The sequence below is a fragment of the Opisthorchis viverrini genome (assembly GCF_000715545.1).
Source record: "Opisthorchis viverrini unplaced genomic scaffold opera_v5_664, whole genome shotgun sequence".
Lineage (NCBI taxonomy): Eukaryota > Metazoa > Platyhelminthes > Trematoda > Opisthorchiida > Opisthorchiidae > Opisthorchis > Opisthorchis viverrini.
In genome coordinates, this window is record NW_008752333.1 from 93,755 (window position 1) to 106,012 (window position 12,258).

The 12,258-nt window shown below is 45.9% G+C and overlaps 2 protein-coding genes across 2 annotated transcripts in view; both read left to right on the plus strand.

The window, feature by feature from the left end:
- Positions 1-1,967: 1,967 nt before the first annotated feature.
- T265_15625 (hypothetical protein) lies at positions 1,968-8,974 on the plus strand (the record flags this gene model as incomplete). The annotated part of the gene is made up of 5 exons (XM_009178799.1): positions 1,968-2,202; positions 3,335-3,482; positions 4,737-4,979; positions 5,612-5,845; positions 8,403-8,974. The coding sequence occupies 5 exons, from the start codon at positions 1,985-1,987 to the stop codon at positions 8,826-8,828; spliced, it is 1,269 nt and encodes a 422-aa protein (XP_009177063.1).
- A 1,210-nt stretch (positions 8,975-10,184) lies between these two features.
- Positions 10,185-12,258, plus strand: part of T265_11954 (hypothetical protein) — a gene marked incomplete at both ends in the record, with an annotated part of 3,844 nt that continues 1,770 nt past the window's right edge. The window contains one exon of the mRNA XM_009178800.1: positions 10,185-10,236. Within this exon, the coding sequence (XP_009177064.1) occupies positions 10,185-10,236 (52 nt within the window). The remainder of the gene's footprint in view (positions 10,237-12,258) is intronic.

Sequence of the window (12,258 nt, forward strand, 5' to 3'; positions counted from 1 at the left end):
TGCCTAGCTGCCAAGCACGAGGGTTGGGATACTGCCGGTCGACCAGGCCTAGACAGGGGAAGTCGAGTGGCAGAGGTCGGGTTCGAACCACGGACCTTCCGGTCAGTAAATTCACGCTCTGACCACTTGGGCCATCTCGCACACTTTGTTGTACAAATACTCAGTCATACAGACCCCTTTCGCCAAGCGGGTGACCTCAAAACAGTTGGACTTCCTATCAGGGGTCCAGTCAGTTTTGTTTCATTCTGGTCATCGACCCTCAAGTTTGGCTCTTGACGGTTGCAGACAGTGGGATAGTTTGACTTTTGTTCGCTCAACTCGTGTACACCTTCTTCCCCTTTTATGGTATATTTTCATGAGCCGCCCTCCGTAGGGTTTTTGGCTCCTCAGTTGTTCCGCGTCAAAGTTCTCATGTTCGTGCATTTTCGAAAAGCCTCAATGAAGCCCTCGTGGTCGTTTGAACGTCTCGTCTATCTTATTGGCCTTCAGCTTATCTCACTTGAAGAGTATGAAGAGTGAAGCGAAGGAAGGAAGCTCGTTGTTGATGGCCGATTCGGTCTGCATGCTGATCAGACAGGACATGAAAGCAACCACGGATAGTGCAGGTCGTCGCCGTTACTATTCAGAGATCTTGATCCTAGCAGATGTGACTGTCTGGGGTCTACTGACAGGGGCGAGATGGACCAAGTGGTTGGAGCGCGAATTTACTGACCGGGAGGTCCGTGGTTCGAACCCGACCCCTGCCACTCGACTTCCCCTATCTAAGCTTGGGCGACCTGGCAGTATCCAAGCCCTCGTGCCTCATTCATGTGGCATGGCAGCTAGGCACCGAGAGGATTCTACAGCTGGACGATTTTATTTTAGTTATACTGACAGATTTGCGACCGGTGCGTGGTATCACGGGATGGAGCATCCCGTCCATTCGGGCTCTGTCATCATTGGTACTCAGCCCCCACCGTCTGTATGAGTTACTTTACTGTTCTACTCTAGTAGTCGAAATGAAAAGGATGGTTAGCCAAAGAAAATCTTTCTCCTCGAAACTGGAGAGAAGGTTTGTCCAAAAAAGCAATTCCGCAAACGCATTTATTTGCTTACCGACTTGGTTTTCACCTGAATCCCAGCTAAGTCACTCATTTGTGATATTTTTTAATGGGAGGGCCGCCTTAGTTTTAAGTTCGTATGATATTCGATTTGTCGCAACCATAGATGTAACACATTACTCCTGAGTTTGCTGAAAACTCTTCAACAGCCCACGACTGGTTCCGGAGACCACGTCCACTTGATGAGCTCCAAGAAGGACGAAACGGGCAGTAGGCTGTCGAAGAGTTTTCAGCAACCTTATGAATAGTATGTTGTTTCTGTAAAATGTATTGCGCGATCTCAAATATCGTAGTTACTGTAACATGAGGCGGCCTGGTACGACACATTCAGTTAAAGAAGGAAATCCAAATATTTTGACATGAGGAGAACGTCTTTAGTACTCTCGAGCGGTTTCTCCTCCGGTAACTAACTATCCTTCCACATGTACCACTGTTTTATTTTCTATGGTTGGGCTCTAGTAAATTGAATTACAGGAACTGCGTGACACCCGGGAGTTCGTTACGCTATGAGGGGATGACAATTTCCAACCGGTATAACTTTCTACTGACATCTCAACATGAAGTCCCGTTTGCTTCGCTTCCAGCTTTGTGCTGGCTTGGACGTGTAAATGCAACTTTGCACTTAGTGGCGATTGTCCTGTGTGTGTGTGTGTGCGGATGAGTAGTCTACAGTAGCATCACGTGTGGGTGCCGTACACGACTGGCAATACTTGGCGGGATCAGCGAAACCAACTCTGGTTTCACAAACGGATTACTTATCCGGTAGTTGCTCACTAATTACACCTCTCTGCCTTGACCGTTGTTGCCCTCTTAAGGACTGAGTACACTGTACATCCCCCGTTCAATGCAGTTTTTGTCACATTTCAGCGATATTCCACCCAATAATGCCTTCTCATACGAAATCCCTGCGCCAAACTAACCGCAATTTGCGTGCACAGTTGGATGTGCTCAATGCCCAGCTTGTCCAGTTGCAGTCCGAACTCTCCGCCAGCCGTACAATGAGGTCGAAGATCGATAAAATCAGTTCCGAGGTCGTGGACTCTAATCCGTACAGTCGTCTGATGGCCCTACAGCGCATGGGAGTGGTGGAAAACTATGCGGCGTAAGCAAACTTGAGTGCGTGTCTGTCTGTGTTTCTTCCTTTTACTTTCGAGCGAACCCCGACCAAACGGCCGCTTGTTTTCTGGGATTTTCTAATCGGAAGTTTCTCTCATAACTTCGGGTCACTAACACATGTGGTTAGTGATTGCTCTATCCGTTTTTATCACTGAATTCCGTGATTCAATGGTCATATTCTTTTTTGTTCAGTCACGTCTTCCTCTCCTATAATCCTGGAGTTACGTGAGTTTGACAAGCTTGACATACACGCAGTGTCCGCTCCTCGCTACTGTGTGCAATGTTTCGCCAGCAATCTTCTAGGTGTTGCGCGGATTTCACGACAACATCGAAACATGCTGACCTGTTTTGCACGACTTAAACGGTAATAGTATTTGAGTTACAACCGTTATCGGACCGATTTCCCCGAAAAGATATCTTCAACCAATCCTGTGCTTAGTGGGGTTCACCAACGAAGCACGAAATAGCAAACACCTTAGCCACGTTGTCATCCACTGTTTCCTCGGACACTGAGGGAAACAGTGCCCAGACAGGAAAGCCGTCGTGACAAAGTAGCACATGCAAGAAGGCCTATGAAATGTTCTAGGATACCTGACTGTCCTCTTCCCTCTATCAAATTTAGGTGTACTTTCGGCAGGAAAGTGGAGCCATGAATGCACGATTTCAGCTCGAGAGCTAAAGTAGACGTTTTCTGCCAAGAGCGTACCACGCCTTGATTGCACGGCAGACAGTTCGCCCCCTATAGAATCATTTATTTGCTGTCAATGTAGTTGCTTCAACTTCGTTTGTCTCATCTAATCTGGCTAAAGTTCAGTGCCCGTTTCGAGGCCCCTTAGGCATCCGGCACACTGCGTGCAAAGCTGTCCATTGAGAAAGCAGTTATCTTCTCACTACTGTGAATGTAATAAGTAGTTGTAAATAAAACCACAAACGCTCGAGGGTACACCCTACCGGCAGCTCTCTAGTTCTTTTGCGTCCCATTGGGTTAGATCATTAGATGTTAGAGAAGGTATTTTTCTGGCCATATGAATCCGTTTTTTACTGGTTCAAGTATCACCCAATACCCCCAGCACTGTGTGATATCTGTCATTCGACCCTTTCGCTTTTTCCCACATCAGGATCCGAGAGAAGACGGTTGCCATAGTGGGTATCGGTGGTGTGGGATCAGTCACCGCTGAAATGTTGGTTCGGTGTGGTATTGGTCGTCTCATTCTGTTCGACTACGACAAGGTGGAAATGGCCAATATGAATAGGCTGTTCTTTCAGGTTAGTTTTGTGTGTGTATGTGTGTGTGTGTGTACGTGTGTCTATCTTCATTGTAAGAGATTTTGTTATTCGTTACTATACCAGTGAAAGGAAGAAGGCCTTTGCTGCGGAGTTATTTATTAGAAAACGCCAAGTGAACAGTTGCAGACTATAGGACGGAAGTAAAACTCTCAAATGCATCTCGTTCACAGAAATGGAATGTCCATTTTCTCATCGAACGCGTCTTCCTGAACTTTCCTGGATATTCTTGACTGTTGCTGAAATGCAAGCAAATGCGACTCCACAAATTCCGTAATAGGTCTCCTTTTTTCAAGAGACCCGAAGCGGATTTACGAGAAAAACGTACTACTCGCATACCCCCATCAGTAGTATCCACCGTCACACCATTATCAAGCCTGGCTTCTGAACGGGTCAGTAAGGTGAGCAAACGCATGAACTGGTTGAAAACCAATGGCAAATTAAAGAGAAGCGCCAGAGCGTATCGATCCTGGGTTCAAAAATACAAGTTAGATGGCATTCATCTTGTTGCCTTGCCAATGGCTGGTCGTGGCTGGAGCCTATCACTCAGAAGAATTATGAATGACCTGCGCAACTCCGGTTTCTGTCTGATAATTCTGAATCGACCTGAAGATGTTAAACACAATGAATTTCTGATCTGCGAATCAGTTCTCGCACAGTACCTCAGTGCCTTTGGAAAACCCCCATCAGTTTCTGTCCGAATCACACTAGAGTTTTATTTTGTCATGCCTGCCAGTATCGTTTTTTGAATTGTACACAGTATGCAGTTTTATTTCCCGACTCAGGGTACACTTATTTCTCAGATGCTTGCCAAGGTACAGTTTTATTTCCCGACTCAGGGCTGCGTAACACCCCCCAGTTTTCGGTACACTTATTTCTCAGATGCTTGCCAAGGAATGGGAGTTTCGGAACTACTGCTATAAATAGTAGGTTGCGGTTCTTCGGATGGTGTTTGAAATGTCCATTTTTAGTCACCGTTGTGTGAAAGTCGTTGAGCTTCTTCAGAACACAGTTCTGGATGAGCAACTGGGTTCTACAGTAGTGAATAGCCGATATTTTAACACTCACATTTTGCTGTCGTTGATGATGACTTTGGTGATGAGAGGACGGCTTTTGAATGCGTACCAAACTTTTCGTCTTATTGTTTCACCTGGATTTCCGATCATCTTAAAAGCTGTATACTGCCCCTCGTAACTTGTGCTGATATCCTGGAGCCGATCTTTTCAACCCTCACAGCCTCACCAATCCGGACTGAGCAAAGTGTCAGCTGCGGCGGCTACCCTAAGTTTCATCAACCCAGATGTAGACATTGAGGCACACAACTACAACATCACTCTACTGGAACACTACGAACACTTTCTCAGTCGAATTCAATATGGAGGTAAAGTTTCCGGACAACCGGTCGATTTGGTACTCAGCTGTGTGGACAACTTCGAGGCCCGAATGACCATCAACAAGGCGTGTAATGAATTGAATCAGGTAAGGAATCGAGATTATTCCAAGTGTGCGGGGCACGATCGGATCTGTTGCCCCAACCTAAGATAGATTGATAGCTTGTATTTAAGTTTTTTACACACACACTGGTTCACTTGGTATCGAACGATAACATTTCCCGGTAGACATCTTAAAATAAAATTATGAATTATGGCTTTCGAACCTTCGTCGCACTGTCTTTCGTGATTGATGTAGTTTCAGTTTGCGCTTTATCAGTCAATTTATCGGTCTTCTAACTCATTTATTGAAACGCTTTTTTTACTCGTTTGTGTAGGCTAAAAAAATCAATGTGAAAAATTCGCTTGTAGGGTACTGAACTTTATTGATGAGAGACCTTTAGGAATACCAGAATAATCTATTTAGTGGGAATGTAGATGAGCGTCTTCTATAAGGACTGCGATCTTCATCCAAAGCGCTGGAAGGATATAAAGATGCATTTTTGCACCGAAAGAGTTAAAAATAGACTCCTTCGCAGTTGTGTGTGTGTGTACTCTTGGCTCTAAGTGAACCTATTTCGCTCCGTTGTTTTCAACCTGTTTTGTGAAAGCCTCTCAATGAAGCCAAGGACCAGTTTTCGCAACAACATTCCCGTATTTTTTCCCCTCGTTTCACCACAGGTGTGGTTTGAATCCGGTGTTAGCGAGGACGCCATGAGTTGTCACATACAATTACTGTATCCCGGACGGACGCCATGTTTTGAATGTCTCCCTCCGCTTATCGTAGCCAGTGGTCTGGATGAAAAGACGCTTAAGCGTGAAGGCGTCTGTGCTGCCTCACTTCCCACCACAATGGGTTTGGTAGCCAGTTTGTTGGTTCAAAACTCATTGAAATGGCTGTTAAATTTTGGCGAGGTAAGTATTCCATCTCTCCAGGTAGCATTCTTTCGTTCTGTTTTTGTAATTCGTTCGTTACTGCGTAAGATATCTGTTGTGGACGACAGTCTCCTTAATGCCTTCTTATTACTGTGAACCCCGGTATGGATAGCCGATTGATAGCCTGGTGCGCTTGGCTGCACTTGGCCAAACCAGAAAAAGTCAGTGAACGTGCGAACCGACTGATTTATTTATCACTGTCATGTACAAGCGGTCAAAAACTGAAACTAAGAATACAACTCATCTGTCAAGGATGAGTGAAGAACAACCAATGAAATCTGCCTCAACGAAAACGGTTATCCCATTGGCTTGTATGTAGTCCCGTTACGTTCGGAGCTGGTTCTACCAATAATATTCAAGTGATTTTTACTCCAGCTAGTATGATCACCGCATTTGTAATTGGTTCGTTATACCCACACTGTTGCAGCGTCAAATGAACTTCCACATCAGTTTATGTAACTTTGGGGTATCAGCGGAACTTCCGCATCAGTTTATGTAACTTTGGGGTATCAGCTGAGATTCATTCATTACACCCTGGTACCACGCCGTTGCTGAGTATGCTCGTCTCTCAGCTGATTTCAAAACGAAAAGTATCGCCTTCATTTCAGCTATTTGTCAGAAAGTTTACACTCCAGCGGTGCGCGTTGCTCGACTGGATATCTGTCGCGTTCTGTGGCGTGCTTTCATAGTGTACTTTTAGAGAGTTTGGAAGAGCTGTTGCGCTGGCCTAATGTATTTCTCTATTGTTTCTAAGCCTAGATCGTGCAGGGCGTGGAATTGCGCGAAGCGGTGATCCATGTGCAGTTCTCAAGGATATTTTGTCGGTTCGTTTAATTTTTTCGGGCTTGCAAGTAGATGTGCTGAGGTTTCCGCGCCAAATACTCGGGATAGCGTAGTCATCATCATCATCAACTTCATGGATGTCGATATCGCACTAACAATATCTGGTGCTCAATTGCCAGATAACTATAGGGGAAGAAGCCTCTATGCCCTATGTAAAACTGTTAAGATGAACACAGCTGAGTGTTGCACCAAAGCAGGGCACAGTCAGTGAGATCTACTCACCATCGCTTGTCCCCCAACACACGCTCAACACCAAGATAGATGCCTGGGTAGTTTGACAAGCTGGCTACTCCGTTTCATGTCTTATGGGGGTTCCAACCACGCATGACAAAAAATCACGGGCATCCCACCAGGAAAGACGCGAAGAGCCCACGGAGCTCAACTTGACAGTATCCGCTTTCATTTTACGTTATCACCTCATGGTCTTCGTGAATCTTTCGTCAACATCAAATTGGAACGGAAAACACTATTTTCTCTCAGGCGTTGGTAACTGCGGGATTTAGCAGAATGCACACTCACTCTTCATGTCCTGGCGTAATCATTCTGGTCAGTCTGCACCAAGGGAAGGGAAGCAATGGACTCGAGTTTCGCTCTTCTTAGAGCTCATCAGCAGCGCATATCCAATGACCGTGCTGGGGTTCGAACTCCGCACATGTGACCTGCGAGTCGAGCGTTTTACCACTAGTCCACCAGCGCACGCTGCACGCATCTGAATTTTTACGTCTGAACATGTTGCGCTTGTATGGTGTGAGCGGAAGGCCCGACGCCCCGAACGATAATCCATACCTTGGTTGTGTCGATCGATCGGCCCAGTTAGGTAACCCCACAAACGCTTGAAACTTTCTGGACACTTTTGTTTCAGGTGTTGGTGGTTGGGGGATTTTGTAGTACATGCCCCTCAACCCGACAAGCCTTATATGCGGCTCAAGAGATTTCAATCCCTTACGTAGCGGTCAGTACCTTATGGCCACCTGTATACGGACATGCTGCAGGCTGCTACTATCTCGTCAGTCACGATCATTAATCGTAGACAGGTGAAAAGCGTTTAGTTCACTTCCCCTTGTTCTTGCACGATAATGCATTCCCACAGTTCGCAAACAAATGACGGGAGACACCTGAATCTCTCGTATATGTTCTTCAACTGAATTTGCTGCACCAGGCCTCCTCAATTGGTACGATATTCCAGGTATCGTAATACATTGTATGAACGTAACACGCTACTCGTGAGGCCACTGAAAACACATCGACTTGGTAGGATATTCGAGGTATCGTAATACATTGTATGAACGTAAGACGTTACTCGTGAGGCCACTGAAAACACATCGACAGCCCACAACCGGTTTTGCCCTTCTTGCGGCTCATCAGGTAGACGCAGTCCCCGAGTTTCCGTCAAACTTATGTTCTATTTGAGCTCCAATCGCACGAGATTCGACAATTTGTCTAAAGAATAGCCTACACGATAGGATTCGGTTGAGATTCAGGTGAGTTTACTGTGAAAACCAGATTGGCGTGCAAATGAGTGCGTCTGTCGAACTTCGTACAATTCGGGTTCCAATTTTGTTTCTACGTTACTTTCTCGATACTAATCTATCCAGTAAATCGACCGACCATAGTCACGTCTCATCACATCCAATGACAGTTGATAGTTCTTGGACTTGTCAGTAGTCCCTTATATTCCGTTTCTGTCTCGCAGGTTTCTAGCTACGTTGGCTACGGAGCGGCCAAGGATTCGTTTTACCGTGTTGACCTTCGACCAAATCCTCACTGTGCCGACAACTGGTGTTGTCGACGACAAGCCGAACGCAAGAAGCAGCTGGAATCGCTTGGACTTCCCGCTAACGGCGCTTGGAATGAGGAGAAGCTCCGGGAAGCTGCGATGAAACAACAGGCGGATGCAGCAACCGACAAGCCAAAACACGATGACAATGAATTTGAAATCGAGGTGGAATCCGATTCGGAACCATCGAACAGTCACCCCCAAGGCCAGCTGCTAGGAGAAGGGGTTCGGACTATTTACCAACCCAATGGGAAGAGCACAGATCCCTCAACGGACGAACAGTGTGTGGCCTCCACAGAAGAAAGCCTTGAGGCGCTGATGGCCAGAATGAAGCAGTTGTGATATATCGATTTTCCTCTTGATTTTCACATTCGTGGCTTTTTGTGGGGTCTATTTTTTTGTTGTCTTTGTACCTACTTTGCCTATGAAACATTTGGGAGATTTTGCATTCTCATTTTATGCCCTGGGATGATCACCTTATCGATTCGTCTGACCCCGATCAAAAAGTATCTGGTGGTGACGGTGTGATAGTTTGCTTCCACGCCTTTTTTCAACACGCTTCGGTAAGAAATCAGCTGATTGAGTGATCTTCCACTTTGGTGACCTTGAATCGGACATAAAATTAGATCACTCAGTCATAATGTGAGCTCAAAATTCGGATAAAACACACCGTGGAGTGAGAAGACCATACTTGAACTCTGAGGAAAATTAACAGACATTAGGTTGGCTGGAATGTGCAAGCGGCCCTTGAAAAGCGCTCAGTGGGATGAGGGGAAAATCTGACAACGTATGTCTGTATCGTTGGCACGAAAAATATACGGAAAAATTGGTCAATTTGGTTTGCTAACTCTTCCCTCCCCTTATGTGGAATGTGATCGATGGACGTTACGCACCCGTGATGGATGAAGGTGATCGATCTGTTCGAGGCATCGATCTGGTCATCCATTCAACTCAGAACGGATACCATAAACTAAAACCAGAATAACCCCAGCCTAGACTTTGATCATTCAGTTTCAAGTTGAATAGATCAACGGAGAGCGTGGAGAACTACTTGCGACCTCGACTGCTTCGTGTCGCTTCCGTGTGCACAGTCGTTGTTAGTCTGACGTGATAGAGGCAGAACCTGGAAATCGTTTGGAGAGAGTGATGAGGGATAACAGTGTTGTCTGCTGAGAAAAGACACATTGTGAATTGGAAAATCGACAGGTTCATTAGAACCCTTAACGCGGTATGTTTTCTCCAAGTATGCAGAGGACTCTATTCTACCGAAGCTTTCAACAGGGACTATGGTATGATTTCGTGGGATTGGCTAACTTTCCAGGAACATGCGGCTAATACTAGTCGTCAGCTGTGCCACCATTTCGGTGCCGAGCTGCCATGCCCACCGGAAGGAGACACGAGGGCTGAGAAACCGCCAGGTTGCCCAAGCCTAGGCAAGAGCAGTCGAGATGCCGATGCTGTAAATTCTCGCTTTAACCACTGAGCCATCTCGAGCTCACATGTGGCTAACTTGCGCTGACGCCCGATATGAACCACGAGTAAATAAGTAAGCTTTTCTGATGTTGCGGACTTGAAATTCAGGTATAGCTAGTGTGACGGATAATCCAACAACACTCTCATACGCCTCTCTCGGGGCATGATCGTGGAGAACTGGGCATGCGTTTTTACCAATACACTAATGGTTCCTCTGCGACGACTATGTGCGGAATATTACAGGCCGTTCGCTTCAAGAAGCGCGTCGTTCCTCGGGGTAAGACAACCTGGTCAACTGTTCATTATCCAGCGGAAATACTTTCTCCAAAACAGTCTGTCTTTCATCTCCGTTGTCCTTCATGAAATCTAATCACTTCCGTTCTCTACGCCTAGAAGAATGGGGCATAAATTCAAAGCTATCTTGCATCACTAGATGGTATACCACCTTCGTCAGAATCCTCTCTGTCGGCTCCATTTTTGTCTGAGAGTTCCACGGAACTTAAATGACAAAGCATGTACGATTAGGCAAAAAAAACCTGCCGATAGTCAAGTGATGTTTGAGCGCTAAACTCCTGAAGATTGACTCTCAATCGGTATACTCAGAGTGCGCAGCACGGCTGGCGATTCCACTCACGTTACGAAACCTCTGTCACACCAAACAAAATGTTCCAAGCGTCCCGGATCCATACAGTTGCGTCGAATAACAGAAACTGGTCAGGAAATTTATGCGAAATCGACTCACTCACCTGGATGAAAGTGGCTTCTGAGTTGCAGTTTGTTTTCACGAAATGAAGTAAGTAGAAGGATGTATTTGAAATCTGCACGTTACTGAATCGAACAGGTGGAAGAGCAATGCGGTTGCCTAACATCGTTGCAAACTTTATCTTTCTTATCGATCACTGACGTGCTGGTTTGTTGAAGCCTTTCTTGGACAGGCCGTTCGTCGCCTATACTTTACTGATGGCTCTCACGACAGTGTTCATGTAGCTGAGACACCTTGACTCGTATTTATGGACACTGTGCCGATAGCAACTGCGAAGTAGACGTGCCAAGATCACATCGTTTAGACAAACCCTCGATCAGCAGCATGGAGGCTTGCTTCGACCTTGTAGCGTCAGTCAGTGTGAACCCCTAAATTGCAGTTCGTGTTACCACAATTCCGAGGAGTGGTCTGGAAGTCTCACTGAGGAGGTGCTTTAGAGCAGGTCTTTTCAAATCGCACAAATATTATCAGCATTCATGTGCAGACCGATTTTGAATGATTTCCGGCGAATGGTGCGAACCGTAGACTTTCAATGTCGCAACCTGAGCCGAATCCCCCCAATTTCGTTTTGTCGTGTTGAGTTTTGAAATCGGCTTCAGGAGTAAGCAATCAACTCGACTCTTCAAGACGATGACTGTTGTTGACCGACCCTACGTAGTCACACAGGCCACATAAACGAAATCGTCACGCCTCCAATAGAGACTTTCAAAGGGTGGCGATTGGAAAATCTGTTCAGACGTTCGGTAGCGTTGTCAGCCGAATTTGTCGGTTCATCACGATGCTCGTTATCTTGAAGCAGTACTTGCAGAAAATGACCGCTACACGAACCATGACACTCACTTTTAGATGACCCTTGTTCGAGACCTAATCCTACCAGGCCATCGATTGATTACGTACCCAAGGTACGCAGATTCTACCTTTTTCTGTTTGCCAGAACGGAACCCTTGACAGCCTGGCCCGTTGTTGTCGAACACAACAGCCTTCAGTGTGAATAAACAACCGTCAACATATCATGACAGTGCCATTTTATTCGTCCTATTCTCACCTTCTGCTTGTGGACAGAATTACAGCGGCGTCATTTTCAAATCGACCGACCACTTGTTTAGAACATGTGAATATCTTTCCGGTACTACTCTCGGATGAGTCCGTCGGATCTTTTCCAGATAAGCCCGGCCATTAATGCAAGAAGTGTACGTGCGAAAAGTTAAGCCCCGCCACTTTTTGTCAGCTCCAATTAAATATGCGCCCATAACCTTGACCTATTTTTGCCGAAAACAATTCCTTATCCACATCTAGGCTCATTTTGTGCAAAAATTTTCTCCTTTCGGACGTAAAACCTTAAATGAACTTTCTGACGCTTTAAACTCTCGTTAATTACATGGAGACGGCAATACGTTTTTTGCAAAGCCACGGAGTGATCCATCAGCAACCTTTATGCAACAATGGCCACCAAATGGCACTTTCAACTGTTTCTGACAGATGGAGGTGTAATGCCCGACAGTGTTGGCAAGAAATCGGTCTTCGAAAGGGAACTTG